Here is an 18,611-nt window from a genome sequence, read left to right on the forward strand (position 1 = left end):
TTTTTTGTTCGGTGAATGGGTAGAAGGAGGTGGGCTTGTGGATGGGAACGCAGCCACCGGGCCATTATCGTGTGTTGTGTGTTGGTTAGGGTCAAAGGGCACTAGAAGATATTAATTTTGAGGATCGACAGTCAATCATTTGTGCTTCAACCATTGGTCAAACACGTTAGGCGACAGTGCTGTTTCCATATTCCAGCGGAAGATTCCACAGTCTAATTTTTTCCAGGCCAGGGATCGACTGCTTCAATGTAATTGAAGGGTTTTAGGGCTCCAACAGCTGACAGTTTGAAAAGTATAAGCCCGATGACTTTGCCTCTCAACTCTCAACTCTCGACTTTGAATCTTCTTCTCCGTTGAAAATTCAACGTCGGATTGCTCACGCTGTCCCATAGGCCCTTTATTAGCCCAAGCTATTGCATGACTGAATAGACCCAAGGGCCATGGTACGAGCCTAAACATAAGCAGCCCATGTACTATGGGCCTGTCCGCACTAGGTTTTGGCCCATCAAGCCCAGGCCTGGTCTGCCCCCGAGTTGGATTACACTGAGAGTGGCAAATTGGTTCTTCTTAGGATTAAATAAAAGTTACATAAAATTTATGAATTTTTTATATTTATCCAAGATTTTAATAAAAATATTTGTAAAAAATGATGGTTATAAAAATAATTGTTCCATTTCTAGTACTTAAAAATTTCTTTTCAAATCTATGACTATTTATGCTAATGTATTATACGGAACTTGTCTTTTGAAAAAAAAAAATTTATTGTAAATTCTAAATTTTAAAGTTATTTTTAAAAAATAATAATAATTTTAGGATTTAAAAATTTAAATTTAAAATTCATTTTTAAAAATATATTTCTATTAAAAACATTTGGAATGCAAGAAAATGAAGCACAAAAACCCTAATTTTGGGACTGGGTCCAAGGATTGGACATTGCGAGTCACTTGTCGCACTAGGAATGGGCGCCCATTGACAAGCCATAGCATCATCCAAGGAAAATTCCCATCACATTGAATTGTAAAAATCAATCAACAGGTGGGGCTGCTATTATAGGAAAGCAGTTTCAGAGTGGAGAAGGTGTCCCACCTCCATTCTTCCAATACTATCGTACCTGTGTGGCCTCCAAAACAAAACCCATTCACTATGTGTGTGAGAACTAGTCAAAGGGGCACTCACTCAGTCAAAGGCTCAAAGCCATGGGCGTTATGATTGGAGATGTGCTTTAATGGTCCAAATAAATGCTGTTGCACAAGTGGATGGCAGAGCATCGTCTCCCATGGAGCTCTCAACGTGCCCACTCGAGAATTTGATAAATAGCCGCGCAGGAACACCCCCAACCTAGCTAGCCAACGTCGCAATACAATTATGGGTTCAATTAAGAAACTTTAATGCCATTTTATCTACTTAAGGTCTATTTTCAATTGCATCAACTTGTCATATATTCAACTTGTTGGAGTGGAACAAGTCTTTCAGATGATGAATAATAGAGAAGAGGCCACATGTTCAGATGTTCTAATGCGGATGATTAACTTGAGTCCCACGTTTGGTGGGAGCCCATTCAAGGTATTTTGATCGACAGAGGGCCCTTTATCGGTCTTTGCAATCAAAATTCTAATGCATTGTTTTACTCATGTTGCTTTGGGGATAAGCATTCTATTTCAAACTAATTAAGAGTTGGTTCAGTCTTTTAAAAAAATACTTGTATATAACCTAAAAAGGTATTTTTAGAGCTGCTCTAGTTTGATTTCTATTGATGACAGTGATTGCCACAACACCCTTCTACACCAACTAAGCTAAAGGAAAAAAAAGGATTAAAGGACTTATCCGTAACAAGCTAATATATATTTTCTTTGATCAACAGATCTCCCACACGTGAAAGACAAAAGAAATGCTATGAATGAATCAAAGTTGGCGACGACTATGATCAGTACTATAAATTATGGTTTGAAGTAATTGGAGAGACCCAGTTGCAAAAACTAATTATATTTCCCATCCACGTAGAAGGAAAAAAAATGTAGCCGATCCGATCAAGAACATGTACATTAACTCCGGTAGGTTAAATAATTGACTGCTGGCATTGAGCTAAAATAATCATGAGACAGAGAGAGATAATTGACCTTCAACTGGAATGATGAAATGGGTGTTGAGGAGAGGGAGAGAGGTGAATTGACTTTTAAAGGAAATGATGCAGCTCACAGCTGTTTGTGTTTGTTGTTAGAAATTCACGGCCTAAAAAAAGGGCACATGATTCTACTCAAAAGAGGAACGAGGATGAAAAGGATTGGTTAAGGACAGTGGCGCCCTGGCTAGCAACAGTCAACAGTAGTAAACTTTGTTGGGTTTTTTTAGTTGAAGTTGGATTTTGCTGGACATCACCCTCAACCTTGCACCCACCTCCATCAACGCTTTTTCCTCTCTCTCTCTCTCACGCCGCCTCGCGGATCGAGCCATGAAAGTGAAGAAATAAAAGAAGAGAAAAGGAGGCCCAAAAACATAATATATATATGTATATTATTCATCTGCAGGTCTCACCGGACAAAGAAGAAATACACAAGGTCTTTATATATATATATTTTTCCGTTGCTGCTGGCAGGCGGCAACTCAGTACTCCCTTTATCGTACACCACAATGAAAGAGTTAAAAATTTGAAAAGATGATCATACGACATGGTGTCTCTCTCCTTTGTGAAGTAGAAACTGCAGCACATAGAGGGAGAGAGAGAGAGAGCTTTCATGGAGGAATACTTCAGAATGAAGAGTACTTGTGTGTGAATCTTTCAGAGACCTTGAAAATGAGGGAAAGTGTATCACTTTATCCTATAAAAAGAAATGATTATGTTATTAAGCACAAACAAAGGAACAACAGTATATTTTCATATGCGTCTGCTTTTTCATAGTATTATTTTGGAGACTAGTACTGCAGGCAACCCTAGCTGAAAAATCAAAGGCATGCATGTGCCTTTTTGTGGCTTTTGCTAATCCCCTCGTTAAGCTTCATTCAATTCAAACTTTAAAATTAAAATTATCTTTGGGATTTTTTAACCATTACTTTTTGAGCTAGTACATGCATGGGCAAAAGTTATTGAGTTGACTCACAAAATTATTAATACTAATTAACCCATTTGTATATTTGGTAGCTTGGTTTATATTCATTTCATCATGGTGTAACAATACATAGAATGGGGTCATCGCAATTAATTAAGACTAAACCTTTATCGATAAGCGAAAAGACGATTTCTAATGACCATGTTCCCCTTTTAGAAATGGGAGGACAACCTTTATATTGGGGTGCTGTCACCTTTTTATAAGTGGTAACTAGCTTATATATATTAGTGATAAAACCTCTCTTATTGCCCAATATCTTATGGGACTGATGATATTAACAGTACAAAGGTTGAAGATGATGATAATGCATGCAGAACAAACAACAATAATGACTATGATGTTAAAGAATAATCATGGTGATCAACCCTTAGAAATTTTGTTTAGCTTCCCTAAACCTTAATTTTAAGGGCATGTTTGGCCTTACATTGGAGTGCTTGTCCATAAATATTTCAGTTGTGAATTTTGTAGTATTAATTTTGGTAGCATATGGTAGAATTTAAGAGGCTGCAGGTGTGGATGCAATTAGAGTTGTGTTCCTAATTAGTTGAATGGTCACATTGACATTAAAGAAATGAGGCTGATCCACATGGACAAGAGTGTGAAATCTACCCATGTTCATAAAATGTGAATGCATTGAGAGTTGTTCTTTAATTAACTTGGTCCATCAGCCAATCTTAAATAATTTGATTGGTCAATTTAAATTATAGGAGAAAGTATAAGTCTGAATTCATTTATTGTGTGGCCAAATATAATATTTTAGACAAATAAAAAAAGGTATTTAAATTAGAAATAAAAAAATTATTCTTTTAAAATTCAAAAAACACCATGATATTAGGATTTGGTTTCTTTTCTCTCACACCCATATGCTCCTGCAAGTCACTTTCATTCACTCTCACACCCGTGACATTGGGAAATTTGATAAAAACCCTTTTGATATTTGAAAAAGAAATTCTTTCTAATGTTTGGTATGCCAGTTTGGAGTATTGGGGTTGAGGGATTCACAGCTGTGGGGTGTGTCAGAGATGTTGCCAAATGAATTGGGCCATCATGGGTCGCTGGTTGCTACTTGCTCCACAGCCTTCACTACATTTATTTTGAGCACTCATTCGTACTCCACCTTTAGGCTTTAACCTTCCCATCTCCTCCACCTCTCCTTTATCTACATTTGCTCCCATGTTTTCTTACCTTAGACATCTCTCTACCTCTTCAATCTATAAAAGTGGACTCACATTGCTCACACCCCTTTTTCCTTTTCCCCATTTTTGGGTTTTGAGATTGACCAAAGCTGAAGTGGGTTAAAGATACCACCACCACCACCACCTTCAACCCACAAAGTTTTATGGTACCTATTTATACTTTTAACTTTCTCAAATAAAAATTTAACTCTTTATCACCTAATCATCTAAAATTAATTACAAATTTAATACTAACAAATACTTGTGTAACCGTATAACCCGTATCATACACGTACATCTACACTATTTAAAAGAAATTATTGTATTATTATACTATAAATGTCAATCAATTATCATGGCATGGATACTAAGTAAAAGAAAGAGACGGAGAGGAGAGTGATGAAACCGAAGGAGGCGTACGGGGTATGTTCTAGGGGAGGGAGACAGTACCCAGTAGGGCAACAATAAAGAGCGGAGAGAGGGCATGTTGCAAATCCTGCAACGCGCTTTCTCTTCTGCTTTCAATGTAAAAACTTTAATTTTTATTTTTCTCCTTTCCCATATGACTTGTCCCTTTTGTACCTCTGCATATTTCCAATACCACATGTCTCGTGAATCACACGTTACTGATTTTCTTTTCCTTTTCTTTCTTTTATTTTTCAGTCGATAGTGACTTGTTTCTCCTTCTTTTTGGTTTTTCCTACGTTTTTTTTTTTCGCTTAGGTCTTTAAATTTTGGTCACAAGACTTGTTATATCAAAGTATGTTTGAGAGCCACTTTTTCAGTTTGCTTCGTCTTTGGGCAGCATCTCCGTTGTCTTTTCTTTCCATCCACCCCCATTAGATAATTACTATTAGTATTTAAATATTGCCTTAACAAAATTATTAAATTTAATATACCCCATAACATGGGTTTATTAGAAGTTAATTATGACTTAATAATACTGGATTTTAATAAGTTAATAGAAGTTAAAATGTTGGTTAAGAAGCAATGATTTGGACAAGGCTGGTCAACCAAAAAGTTGGTGCTACACATGCGACCATCATGCCACCAAAACTATGATATCATTCAAATCCATGCATGCCATCATTATGCCTTTTTTTCACCATTTTTTTTTTGGGTAATTATTTTCACCAATGCAAATGGAGCGCTCCAATATTACTATTTCCATCTATATAATTACATAAAAAAATATTTAATTTTTTTCACGGATATAAAATAAAATAATTTATTTTTCATAAAATAAGTTATAAAAATATATAAATATTGATTCAATTCAATTTTTGTAACCCACCCCACGAGGTTTAAGATTTTCCTTTTTGGGACGATGATGAGGATTGATCTAAATGATTAGGATGAGTGGGATGGATGATGGGATCCGCCTTGAAATCATTTTGTTACCAGCACTATGCTTAAGGCAAAAGGCTTGAAAACTTAATAGTCTAAAATTAGCATGACATTTTAAAAAGAAAGGTGTGCTCTATTTTGAGTTAAGAAAGAAAAATGAAAAAAATAATAAAAAATTAGTTTTATATATTTATTTAAATTTATTTTATTTCTTTTTCTTCGTTATATAAAGATAAAATAATTTTAAAATATATAGATTTTTGAGAAATTTTATTTGCATTTAATTTTCTTTTATATTTTTTATGATGGAATCAAATATAAAAAAATCATTTTTTTATTACTTTTTAAGAATCAAGTATAATATAAGGAAAAAATATATCAATAAAAATAATTTCCTTTTATGGTAAAAAATAGAATTTTAAAAAATATATAAAAATAATTTATTAACTTTAAATATATTTTTTATCTTCCTTCATTTTTCCTTTATATTTTTTTCTTCGTATATTCAAAAAATAATTTAATAATTTTGTAAAATTTTTTAAGAAAAGGGGAAAAAAAAAAAAAAGTGTTTATTTTTCATATTTGCCATCAAAATGAAACGTTTATTAAAAAAAAAAAATCATTTTAAATAATAATTCTTAAAAATGGTTTGTTAAAAAATCGTTTTCAGGTATACGCGAAGTCGAGTTTGCTTGTTATTGGTACACGTGTCCAGGCGATTCAATGAATTCAATATATCGTATCTCTGTATCTCGCGTCTCGCTAAACAAGACAAACACGGTCTACAAAAGGTCAACGCCACCGCCAATGAAAACGACTTCTCCTCATAGCTCACAACAAAATCTTTTTATAGCTTTAAATATCGCCATTTTGTGATTTCCTATTAAATTTATATGTACATTTAGATTTTATCAAAGATTGTATGATAGTATCTCAAAAGAAGCCATAGCTTATCACTCATCATTTTTAAAATTTTTCTTGTTCCTTGATATTTTCTTTTTTCTTTTTTCTTTTTTCTTTTTTCTTTTTAAAATTTTTTTTTTGAAAAATTACTCAAATTAAATCATGGTTACCATTTCAAGTCTTATTTTAATAATTTATTTGGAAAAGAAGATTTTAATTTTTAAAATATGATTTTTTTTTATTTTAATATGTTTTTAATCTCCAAATATCTTATTGTTTTTCAATAAAATTATAGCACAAAAAGTTTGTTTAAATTTTAAACATATTTGATAAAATAATTTAAAATTATAGTTTAAAGTTATTTTTATCTTTAAGTAATTTATTAGTTAATTTATTCTTAATTTTGAATTCTTTTTGCCTTATTTACTTGTACTAATAAGAGTATATTTTAAAATGATAATTCCACATTTAGAATTATAATTTCTCATTTTTTATAATAAAATATTTTATGGTTATCTTATATATTTACAATAATTTAAATATGAATATTTAATAAATAAATTTATTGTTTAAGATTAGTGAAAAATATAATTATTAGTTAAAATCAATGAAAAACAACATTACTTAAAATTAACGATGATAATTATGCCAATTTAATATTTTAAAATAAATTTTAAGTTAACTTTATCAAACAGTCTTAATACTTCAAAATAAATAAATAATAAAATTTAATTTTATAAAATATCGATAAAGTTTAAATCTTATGAGGTGTTTGGTAAATCAACTTATAATTTGAAGTGACTTAATAACTTAATTTAAGTAATTAAATAAATTAAATATATTTAGTAAAATGACTTAGTGATATAACTTAAGGTTAAAAATAATTTTACGTAATAAGTAAAAACAATTAACTTATTTATAAGTCTATATTTTTATTTTACTTTTTTTTTTTTTTGTCATAGTTGCTTCTACTATCTCTTTTGTTACTCTATGATTTTCATTATTATTCGATTTCGTTAGTCCTAATTATAATTATGATGATAAATATGTCAATTTAATGATTTATAATAAATTTTATTAAATAACTTTAATATTTAAAATAAAAATTAAATAATAAGTTTTAAATCAACAACTTAAGTATGATTTAATTTAAAGTAAACTTAAATTATTAAATAATAAGTATTAAGTTTTATAAAACCTACCTTTAATGAGTTACTAGATAGTTTGAATTATAAGTACAATTTGGATTTTGAAACGAAATTATGGATATAAAGTTTAAACCAACTACAATGAGTCACTAACACACACATCACCTTTACAAAGAGGAAAAAATAATCAATCAAATAAAAAATACAAACCATGAAAGCAGCTCTCATAATTGTTAAAATCTCCATAACCACAATAAATTTTATAATATATGAGCCATTAGTCTAAGTAGTAAAGGGATGAGAATAGGTGAATTAGTTCATATTCACGAGAAAAATACAATGGGAATTGTATTAAATTCACAAACTTTATGTCATTTTCAAGTCATGATCATGGAGGTTGTTGAGAATTGCCTCTTGATGCACAGTGATCAGACTCTTTATATCTCCTACTTGATACTACAAGTGGTTTAGTTCCATCGTTGGACTAGGTGAGTGTGCTGTTTCATTCCATTTTCTAGGGCGCCAAACACACCCTTTCCCAAAAAATAAAAAAGAATAAGGGAAAAAGGAAAAATCAGGGAAAAGGTTTTCCATGGAAAAAAAGGACAGGTGTGAAAGCCCTCACAGATAAAACCCCTCATTTGCTTACTCCATTTGGGCCTCTCTCTCTAATCTCATCTTCTTCTATTCCCACACTCTACAAAGGTAGACATTTGCAGAGATGTTTTTGGTATAATGAGCAGAGGGTTTGATTTCTTCTTCGCAGAAGAAGATGGCCCTGCAAGAACAAGAGACTCTGTCGCAGAACGCTCCATTCTTTCTTGATGGTCTCTACTGTGAAGAAGAGCGTTTTGGGGACGATGATGATGGGGAAGTAGAAGAAGCGAGCGAGATTGAGAAATGTGACCGTGAGAAAAAACAATCTCTTTTTCCTTTGACATTGCTTGAACACGACCTGTTTTGGGAAGATGATGAACTTTGCTCTCTAATCTCAAAAGAAGAACAGGCCCATCATTGTTACAGTGGCATAATCTCAGATGGGTTTTTAACGGTGGCTCGTACAAAGGCTGTTGAGTGGATGCTGAAGGTCAATGCTCACTATGGGTTTTCTGCTCTGACTGCAGTTCTTGCTGTTAACTACTTTGATAGGTTTCTATCGAGTTCGTGTTTTCAGAGAGATAAGCCCTGGATGAGTCAACTCGCTGCTGTCACTTGTCTCTCTTTGGCTGCAAAGGTGGACGAGACCGATGTTCCTCTTCTCTTGGACCTGCAGGTATGTTGTAATGCAAATTCGAGATCTGTGTGTTTGTTAAAATGTCACATTGTTCTGTTATTTTTGGTGTTTTTGTTCAGTCATAAACGTGCATTCTTGTGTTTTATTAGGTGGAGGAGACAAAATATGTGTTTGAAGCGAAGACGATTCAGAGGATGGAACTTCTGGTGCTTTCTACTCTTCAGTGGAAGATGAATCCAGTGACCCCAATTTCGTTTTTTGATCACATTATAAGGAGGCTTGGATTGAAGACCCACTTGCATTGGGAGTTTCTGGAGAGGTGTGAGCGCCTTCTCCTCTCTGTCATTGCTGGTGAGCAATCAAACACCCCTCAGTTCCATTGCTAATAGTTAAACTTTTCCAAGGAAAATAAAGGAAAAGGAAACAGAAATGTTTGATGTGTTAACCCATTTAATTATTGGAATCCTCAATGTTGAATTTAATTCCAGATTCGAGGTTCTTGTGCTATCTTCCTTCCACCTTAGCTACTGCAACCATGCTGCATATAATCACAGAGGTTGAGCCTTGTAATCCATTGGAATACCAGAATCAGCTCCTGAGTGTACTCAAAATCAGTAAGGTTTGTAGCCAAAGAAATTGGATATTTTGTTTCTATATTAGCTTTTATCTCTTACTTTGACTGAGATAATCCAAATTCATTGCCTCATCAGTTCAATTTTGGCTATGCCTTTGACAGGACGATGTGGATGACTGCTATAAACTTATCCTGGAATTTTTGGGTAGCCATGGGCATACCCAAAACCAGACCCACAAGCGCAAGCATCTGTCCCTGCCCAGCAGCCCAAGTGGCATCTTTGATGCGCCCTTTAGCTGTGATAGCTCCAGTGATTCATGGGCTGTGGCGACATCAATTTCATCGTCTTCCCAGCCTCTTTTCAAAAAGAGCAGAGCCCAGGACCAGCAGATGCGACTTCCTTCACTGAATCGGGTGTCTGTTGATGTGCTTAGCAGCCCTCGTTAATGTCCCGGTCTTGTTATCTAATCTACTATTACCCGTGGTATTTATACATTCTCACTTTTGCGCATTATTCGCAGTATGTTCTTAAATGTGCAATCATATTGCCTTTCATGATGCATCATTGTATTTGTAGCCAAACCCATGAGATGAATTGGACAGGAACTGAGTTCCACTTCACTTGCTTCTACAGTTGGAGGTCGCTGTTGAAATTTTGGATGGAGTTTTTTTCTTATATTTGCATATGTAGTATCTCTCCTTCCAGCATCCTCAAATCTTTCTGATATGAACTTGTTACATTGAATATGAATCCAAAGGTATCCTTTTTTCTGTATATTCATAACATTATTTGCATATCAATATCATTGGCCTAGGTAAGATGAAACCATAGATGGAGATGGGCATGCGAAGTCCATGGTGATTTTTCCAAAAGGGAAAAATAATTAATTGATTAATTGTGATTCTGATGGATACTGGTTGTTTTATGTTATACAGAACTTTGATAATGGGTTTGATCTTATTCAACTTGTCTTCACTTCAATAACTTAATCCAAATGTTTATATCTTTAGGATTTTAGGATCGATCTCTCTTTCTGAAGAATTGCCTTGATTAGCAGATTTCTCAAACTTATAAATACTTGTGTATTTTGCTCCATCTATTGGAGAAAAACTAAAGGAAAAACATGCTTTAGGTGTAATATTTACAAAAAATTATCAAGATCCATTTCATTACATGAGAATTATGAAGTACAATTATTATTAAAAACTCTTTAGTGTGCATATAAACCATAATTATTACTACATCCTGTCTGTGTCTTGCAGTCCTCCTGTTCCTCTCTCACAAGATGGGTTGCATCTGCTTGCCCAACCTTGTCCCTGGCTTTCACCGCCAAACAACCCCAAACTGAAGGGAACTCTTTCCTTGTGAGCACAGGCCAAAATACATTAAAAGCACTCATGTATGATCATTTGAAACTCCAAGGATGTCTATTGTGTTTTTAAGCTGTCTAATAGCTGCCTCAAAATATGGTATCTGCTTCACCTGTGTTAGATATTTCCAACAAAAAATTGTGTTTTGATTATGGAATACATGGATAGGCTAGCATTATACACTGTTGTGCGTGTATTGCGTGTTGATTGTCATGTGTCTATGTCTGAGGGGGAGGGAGAGTACAGGGTTTTGTAATTAGTGGGGAGCAATGTTGGTGAGAGGATTAATGGTAGGTGTCCCTGAAGAGTACGTGTGGGTGGGGGATAAGGGTAGATAGTGTCCTAATGACTTCATTTTTGTTTTAATGAGAGGAAACATACATCAATAATGTTGTGTTATTAAAACATTTTTCTAACATTATTCATGCATGTTGTCCAAAAAAAAAAAAGAGTCACTATTCAGACTTGTTATACTAGTTCTGAATTTTGATGGGCTAACCTGAAAATTACCTTCATAAAAGATTGTTATAAGCTAAATTATTTTGTTTACCTCAATTTTGCAAGCATAATTCAGTAAACCAGGTGAGTAAGATCACCTTGATATATTGCTAACCAATACAAAATAATTTCACCCTGCAAGTGATCTCTCTCTCTCTTAGTGTGTATGCACTGTGAAAATTGGAGACCATTTCTGGGTGTCCAATTAGAACTTCTGTCATTTGTCTCATGTCAAATCTGTATTAGAAAGTGATCACTGTAGACAAATTTGTATTACAGGAACAAGCGAGGAGTAAAAGTGGTTTGCTGGATGCATTTGATTCTTTTAACACCCAGAACCCCTGAAAAGATTTAACTAAAAAAGGGAAAAAAAGGAGAGGGAAACGAAGAAAAAGTGGTGGGTGGTGGAGATTTTGAATATGGGGTAGAGGGAGATGGGAGCCTTTTGATCTTGTGGGGAATGCCTGTGTTTCTGTTGACCTGCTTCTGCTTTTCTGCTTTAAGGTTGGTACTATTTGCCATAGATCAGCATGCTGTCGTAGTGGTCATAATTCATGTGTGTCTGTATTTGTGTGAGACACTGTTCATCGAGGAGGAGTTAAGCAAGTTAGCCCCACTAAATAAATTTTCAGCCGGACAGCTAATTCATTAGCCCCACCAAATAATTCTTGAATGATATGATGTTTACTCTCTCCTCTATAAGTCTCAGATCTTGACTGAATCAGATTGTTTTCAGGAAGCCAGTAATACTCAATGACTCGTTGTCCGGTGCCCAATGAATTGCTGCCAAGCATGGACACTCTTGCAGTGAAAAGATAATTATTTTTGACAAGAATGCTTGTAGTCTGAAACAATGTGAAGACTATCACCATTTCACGAAATTCTGAGCATGAAAATCCCCATTTTTCCTTCATGACAAAATGTTGAACCTATAAACATTTTCAGATTTGTATGGATTTCTCAAGGCAGCCATGAAAGCTCTAAACCATCACTCTTACTGAACCATGGCTCTCAGAGCCTGAGGTACATCACTCCATGTGATGTTGGTTTTAACCTATTCAATGTCGTCATCTTGGGACTCTGCTGCGTTAAAGAACATAGAATACACAGAAATTATAAGCATTGTTTTTACAGGTAAATCCCCATTGGGACTTGCTTTTGGTGTCTTCTCATGAAGTTCTGTAACATCAGCATGAAGAGCATCTTATGATCCAACTTGCTTTTAAATCTACTATATATTTTTCGTAAAGTCTCTCCATGTTAAAAATAGTGTGATATTGTCAAATGAAACAAGGCTGCATTCATGCGTGTAGATTGAAGGGCCATTTTGGTTTTTGTTTTTTTCCTAAGAACACACTCAAAAGACATTTCTGTTCTACATGGCACCTTATTGGTTAGGGCACGCCAGCAGTTGTGTAGTGTCTTTTGACATTGCTGGCACCTATATTACAGAAATGAATCCTCTGCCAGGATTTATAGATGGTTCTAGAGTAAGGTTCCAACCGTGTTTAGGAAATTGCTAATGACACTGTCCAATACCCTCATTAGAGCTTTCAATAATGGGCATGGAATATTTGTGATCCTCTAGAGGGTAGTGTTAAGACTCTGGAACTTGGATGAAATGTTTATGAATAGGCTAAAGCTTGAGTATTTAGAATACTTAAACATTTAGCAAAAAATTATACCTATTGACATATTCTTGACAATTTCCAAAAACTTTGTGTATAAAAGGGTGTCTATAAGTAGGAGAGAATAGGTTATTTCAACTCAATCAAGAGTTGGGGTAAAGATATTAAGGGTTGTAAAGCTTTCTTTTGCTCGTTAACTTCTGGGTTACCTGAACATAGTCTAGAATTGGTATACACTGGGTCAAGAGTACCCTTTTAACAAAGATTTGACTGAATATTGAATGCCCTTGACTGGCAATGATGTATGCCCAAAAGAGTCAAAACCCTAATAAAACAACCAAACATTTTCCATGACATTCGGTTACATTCATCGGAAGAGGATCACATGATTATACTCCACGAAATCACTTCCAAGAATTTTCTCATCTACTGCACATGGTGGTTGTTGAGACCACACTAGCAATCTCCAAGTCAGCTATTATTGAACTCAGAAATTGAGTGGAAAGGAGTTTTCAACTGCTTCTTCTATTGAGGAGAGTGTTTGGTTTATGGAAACCCACACTTGTTAAGAGGTAAATCAAACAAGTAAGAAAAGGAAATTTTGATTTCACTCTGCTAAACAAATCTCTGGTGCAGGCACAGGCAAACCAATGTTGTTTGGGCACGTCAATGCTCCAACATGATGTCATTTTCTTGGGGATGGTCTTTTCATGCCCCATTAAATAATGGGTAATAGACTAAAAGGGGTGGATGATAATTAGAGACAATGTCTCCCTAGGAGGACTTCTTTGTTCATACTTTGTGAAGAAAACTAAGCACCCAACATGTTACAGATGGATGAATATGATAAAACAAATGAAGAAAATAGTATACATGTGAAAGAACAGAGGAAAGAGGGTAGTTGAAAACAGCCAGAGAAGATTGTTTTTTGGTTTTTTTTTTTTTTTTTGATACTATTTTGGAAGAATTGTCAAAGTTCAGTACTCACTACTCCCTTGTTTTTTATTTGATCTTGGATCTGAAAAGAGGAAAATCCAAACTTGCAGATAGATATTAGTGGGCAAAAATGCAGACCACTGGTGCTAGTCTTGCATATGTACTGCAGTCCAAGTAAAAAAAAGTTGCAATTCTGAACCGAAAGCAATAAGTGAGCTGTTTTGATACTCTGGGTATACCCACTTCATTGCACTCCATACTCAGAGGCCCTGGTACACATTAATGTGTGAGACTTGGTCAGATGTAAAGATATTGATTGATATTTGATAGCATATATTTCTTTTCCGTCTCTGTCCTGAATAACTGACCAGTCTCATCAGGTAAAATACAATGGGAAAATACCCACCAACAAAATTTAATTTGATTTGTTAATACAACTTCAACATGTTTTTTTAATTGGGTTGACTATAATTTAGTATCGCCGTATTGATTTGCATAATTTATTTAATAAATAGGCACTTCTTTGGTTATCCAAATTGACACATTTAATAATCATATTAATTAATCTAATTATAATTTTAAACTATTTAATTCATTGTAAATTTGTTTTTAAATGGATAAGTTGATTGATGTTAGCCAAATCACACACCACGAAAAAAATAAAATGAACACGATTTGCTAATCAATGTGATCCCTACGTGCATTAACATTCAACAATCCACTAATCAAAAGGAACAAGAAGAGTTATAAAGGTGAAACTCTCAAGAAACACCTCTTAATTGCGATTGCCCTTTCTAGAAAAAACTAAACCCTAAAACAAAAGGGTTAAAATATATATAATAGGGGCAAACTTGTTAATCATAAAAAATAAAAAAATAAAAAAAATCTCTAGTGGGGTTGCTTTCTTTAACCCCCATGAGTTGACATGACAACTCAACCTCCGACGAGTGAAGTGTAATAAAACTGATTCTGACTTTATAATTCAATAATTATTTAATCATAAACATATGTGATTGAAACATTAATGATATAAACTAATACAAAACCCAACTCATTCTAATTATTAAATAGAATTAAAGTAATAAATGAGTTAAATAAATTACATAAAGTGTTACTTGTTTAATCTTTGGATTTATGTTTTAAATTTGATTATTATTTACCTTGAAGTTTGGATTGACCTATATGGTAGAATGTCTAAGCTTTGATGCAACATTAACACGACACGCCAAGAGCATTGCGACCCCGAATTTTAAGGCCTTAGTTAATGCAATGGAGAAACCCACTCAAATGGAAAGCTACCAAAACTTCAAAGAAAGTTGCGAGTCTAAAGCATTTCTTCACGAGTTGAAGTGATTTATCAATTATCCAACAAGGTGGTCCGCAGCCAGAAGTCATACGTTATTGCCCAACAATAATCTCACCTACTGCCAAAGCACAGATTGATGGCATTTAGACTTCCTGCCTTCAGCCTGTGACATTCCGACCAGAAAGTCCATAAATTGGAAGCAATGCTCCCTCCTACCACTGACCATTGACAAGATGAAACCTCACATGGGTGTTGGCATCCAGCACATATACAAGGTGTCCGACACTGACAATTAAATAACTGAAATACGAAACATGTATTAACACAAAGTAGTACTGTCGTTGTTTACAAAGCATGCAGGTGAAGGCAAATATATGTGTCCTTGCTAAATAGTAATCCATGTGAAAAGCTCCAAAAACTGCAGGTCTACAAGAGTACTCTTCTCACATGTGATGAGAAGTAGCTATGTGAAGTCTGTCGTTTATGGTCGCAGTTATATTACCAAATTGCATTTTCCTTTTGATTTCTATTGAAAATGGACCACAAATCCATTGGTATCATGTGTGCAATTCGGATCTCATTGCTTTGTATGCGAGTCTCATTCATTTATGTCACATATGAGTCTCGTTATCTCGTACCTTTATCCCATTCCATTGTATTTTAATCATATTCTTTTGCACTTTGATGATCTCATATGTTTGTATTATTATCTTATTTGCTTATGCTTATGTTCCATGATCCAAATTTCACCTATTCTGTACCTTAGAATTTTTCATCATTTATAGCCCCAATGTTAAGCATTGCAATCTTCTACAAGATGTGGAAAGAAAACTCAAATCTAGCAAAGACAAGAAAGTAAGTGCCTTGATATATTATCTAACGAAGAGCTATCCACATTCTAATACTAATTCAAAAGCCCTCGGGAACTTTAAGTTAACATTAGACGTACATTTACAAGAGATTATAGATTTGGACTAGCAAGATGTAATTTGACTATAGGAAGAAAAAAAATTTAACAGCTAATACACCATAGAATGGTTATATGATGCTATAGGAAATCTTGGAAAAATTTTGAAAAATTCTTTAGGTAAATTACAAAACATACCATGTCGTTTTCCCCTTGTTTCAAGTTAATTCATAGTCCTTTTTTTTTTCCAAACAATATCATATTTGAATTATCCTAAGAAAAATGGATTAATAAACCCTAAGTATATGTGTGTGCACGCGTGGGCGTGTGTGAGAGAAAGAAAGAGAGACAAAAAAGCGCAACATCATAACACTTTTCACTAATCATTTGATTCTCTAGACAATTGTGTCGTGTTTATGAAAGATTACAATGCTCCAAACAATCAGGTTGTATTAGTGAAAGGTTATGAGAGTTAATCCCATGTAACTATAACTTAAAAACTTCATACAAGTTGTAAGAAAGAGAGGGAGACAATACTTGAAAAATGAGGTTGCATTTTTCCTAATGCTCCAAGGAGGGAAAGGAAACAACCTATTTATAACATCAATTGAATAAAGTCCTCCATCAAATAACTATCTAATCATGATGATGCACTTATTTGATAGTCCTCTCATCATAGGGGATCCATAAGATAATCCTCTTATAAAAGGGCTATTTATTTGATGAGTTTGGTCACTCTAGGTGACTCCTAGGATAATGATATCTATCATCTCTCATTCACCGACCTTCTCATTTATCTCTTTCTTGTTTAAGTTCATTTTAACTGATGAATTGTACTGTCGTGGAACACATAAAAGAAAATTGAGTATCATATCGAATCTCACAAGAACTAATACAGTTCATATGAAAATATTTTGATGTGTCCCACACCTACTTAATTACATTGAATTAAGCATCTCTAATCCCTCTTAAAAATGGTTTAGAGTCATCTCTTAATTGTCTTCTCATACTTAATGCAAAACCTAATATACAACATACGTTATTAATAGTAAATGTAAGACTAGGATTTAACACTAAATAGTCTCCCACACCCTCATTCCATTCAACTTTAATTTCCTACTTCCTAACTATGTCACATTAAATGTTCCTAGTTATGTCTCCTCCACCTTCAACTCTAGTGTTAGAATACATTTAAAGATTTAATAAATTCATTTTATAAATTTTTTTTTATAAAAATATGAATAACATTCAAACTTACATATTTTTTTCTTTTTTATTATATCTTTTATTATTATTATTATTATTATTATGCAACTCTCTCTCTTTTTTTTCTTTTAAGTGGCAAACAAGATAGAAATTTGATAGTTATCATTATAAGAGGTTTAGTCATTAAGGAACACAAAAGAAATGATAAAAAGAAACGCCGATGGACAAAAAGAGAGAATTTACAAGATATGATTTATCTACATCTAGCATATCAATTCTAAATATTAGACCAAAAATAAATTCTTTATTTCGAAATGTTTTGATATATGGGAATTTTTTGATTTGTTACTGTGAGTAGATTTCCATACGCATAAAAGATTTTCAACCAAATTTTTTGCTTTATTATAATTTTTTTTGGTAATTTTTCGTTTATGACTTCATTAAATATATATATATTTTTTAAATTGTAGGTTTGTTTCTAACTAGATTTCCATATTTCAATTTTTTTTAAATTTGATATTTAATTTAATTATTTACTATATACTTATATTTAACATATTATAAATAATTCTTAAATTAGAAGCTCTATCATTCTCGATTAATTTACATTTAGTTATACGAAAAACATCTTGTAATTTATTAATTAAATTATTAATTGTTGAAAATTTTAAAATTTGTTTACTATAAAATTACTAAAATTATTGAAATTTTCATAGTCAAATTTCTGTTCATTCTTTTGAAAAATTTCTAGGAATTTTTTTTTTTTTTTACTTCACTTTTGTCCTACAAAATAGTGGTACAATTTCGCCAGCAATTCTGAGTTCTCTTGTCCTAGTAAATTTGAGCAGCTCTTGGCAGCATACACTGGCCTAAATTGGATTCCATTTTGATCAAAGGACAAGAAAGGAAACCCACAGTATCAATCCAAAACAAGGGTTTGATGGGGAAGAAATCCCAAAAGCAGCAAGAATTTTCCAATTGCAAATTTGTTAGAGTTCAAAGAGTTAGAATTAAGGGCCCCAAATCCAATTCCCTAAACAAAATGCAGCCTTAGAATTCTTTTTCCAATTCCTATACAAACTACCAAGCCAAGAAGGGAGGGGTGGTTTGAGCCTTCTAGGATGGCCCAAGAGCTACTGGTGAAATCTTGCAATGGAGTCATTCAGATTTTCTAATTTTCAGGAATGGCCTCATAGAAATGCAGTGTTCTCAATAAGGGGCACTAAAGCAGTCCAGACAACAGTGCTTTGTCTTTGGGTCTTGATCACAGGTCT

The 18,611-nt window shown here is 33.5% G+C and overlaps 1 protein-coding gene across 2 annotated transcripts; it reads left to right on the forward strand.

The window, feature by feature from the left end:
• Positions 1-8,169: 8,169 nt before the first annotated feature.
• Positions 8,170-10,937, forward strand: LOC117919418 (cyclin-D3-3). Of its 2 annotated transcripts, XM_034836618.1 has the most exons (5): positions 8,170-8,950; positions 9,061-9,262; positions 9,400-9,530; positions 9,648-9,969; positions 10,749-10,937. In XM_034836618.1, the coding sequence occupies exons 1-4, from the start codon at positions 8,450-8,452 to the stop codon at positions 9,930-9,932; spliced, it is 1,119 nt and encodes a 372-aa protein (XP_034692509.1). In that variant the 5' UTR covers positions 8,170-8,449; the 3' UTR covers positions 9,933-9,969; positions 10,749-10,937. The 2 variants fall into 2 exon arrangements, with proteins under 2 accessions (XP_034692509.1, XP_034692508.1); XM_034836617.1 differs by lacking the exon at positions 10,749-10,937 and having other exon boundaries at positions 9,648-10,260.
• The last annotated feature ends 7,674 nt before the right edge of the window (positions 10,938-18,611 follow it).

Source organism: Vitis riparia, chromosome 7 (assembly GCF_004353265.1).
Source record: "Vitis riparia cultivar Riparia Gloire de Montpellier isolate 1030 chromosome 7, EGFV_Vit.rip_1.0, whole genome shotgun sequence".
In the NCBI taxonomy this organism is placed as follows: Eukaryota; Viridiplantae; Streptophyta; class Magnoliopsida; order Vitales; family Vitaceae; genus Vitis; species Vitis riparia.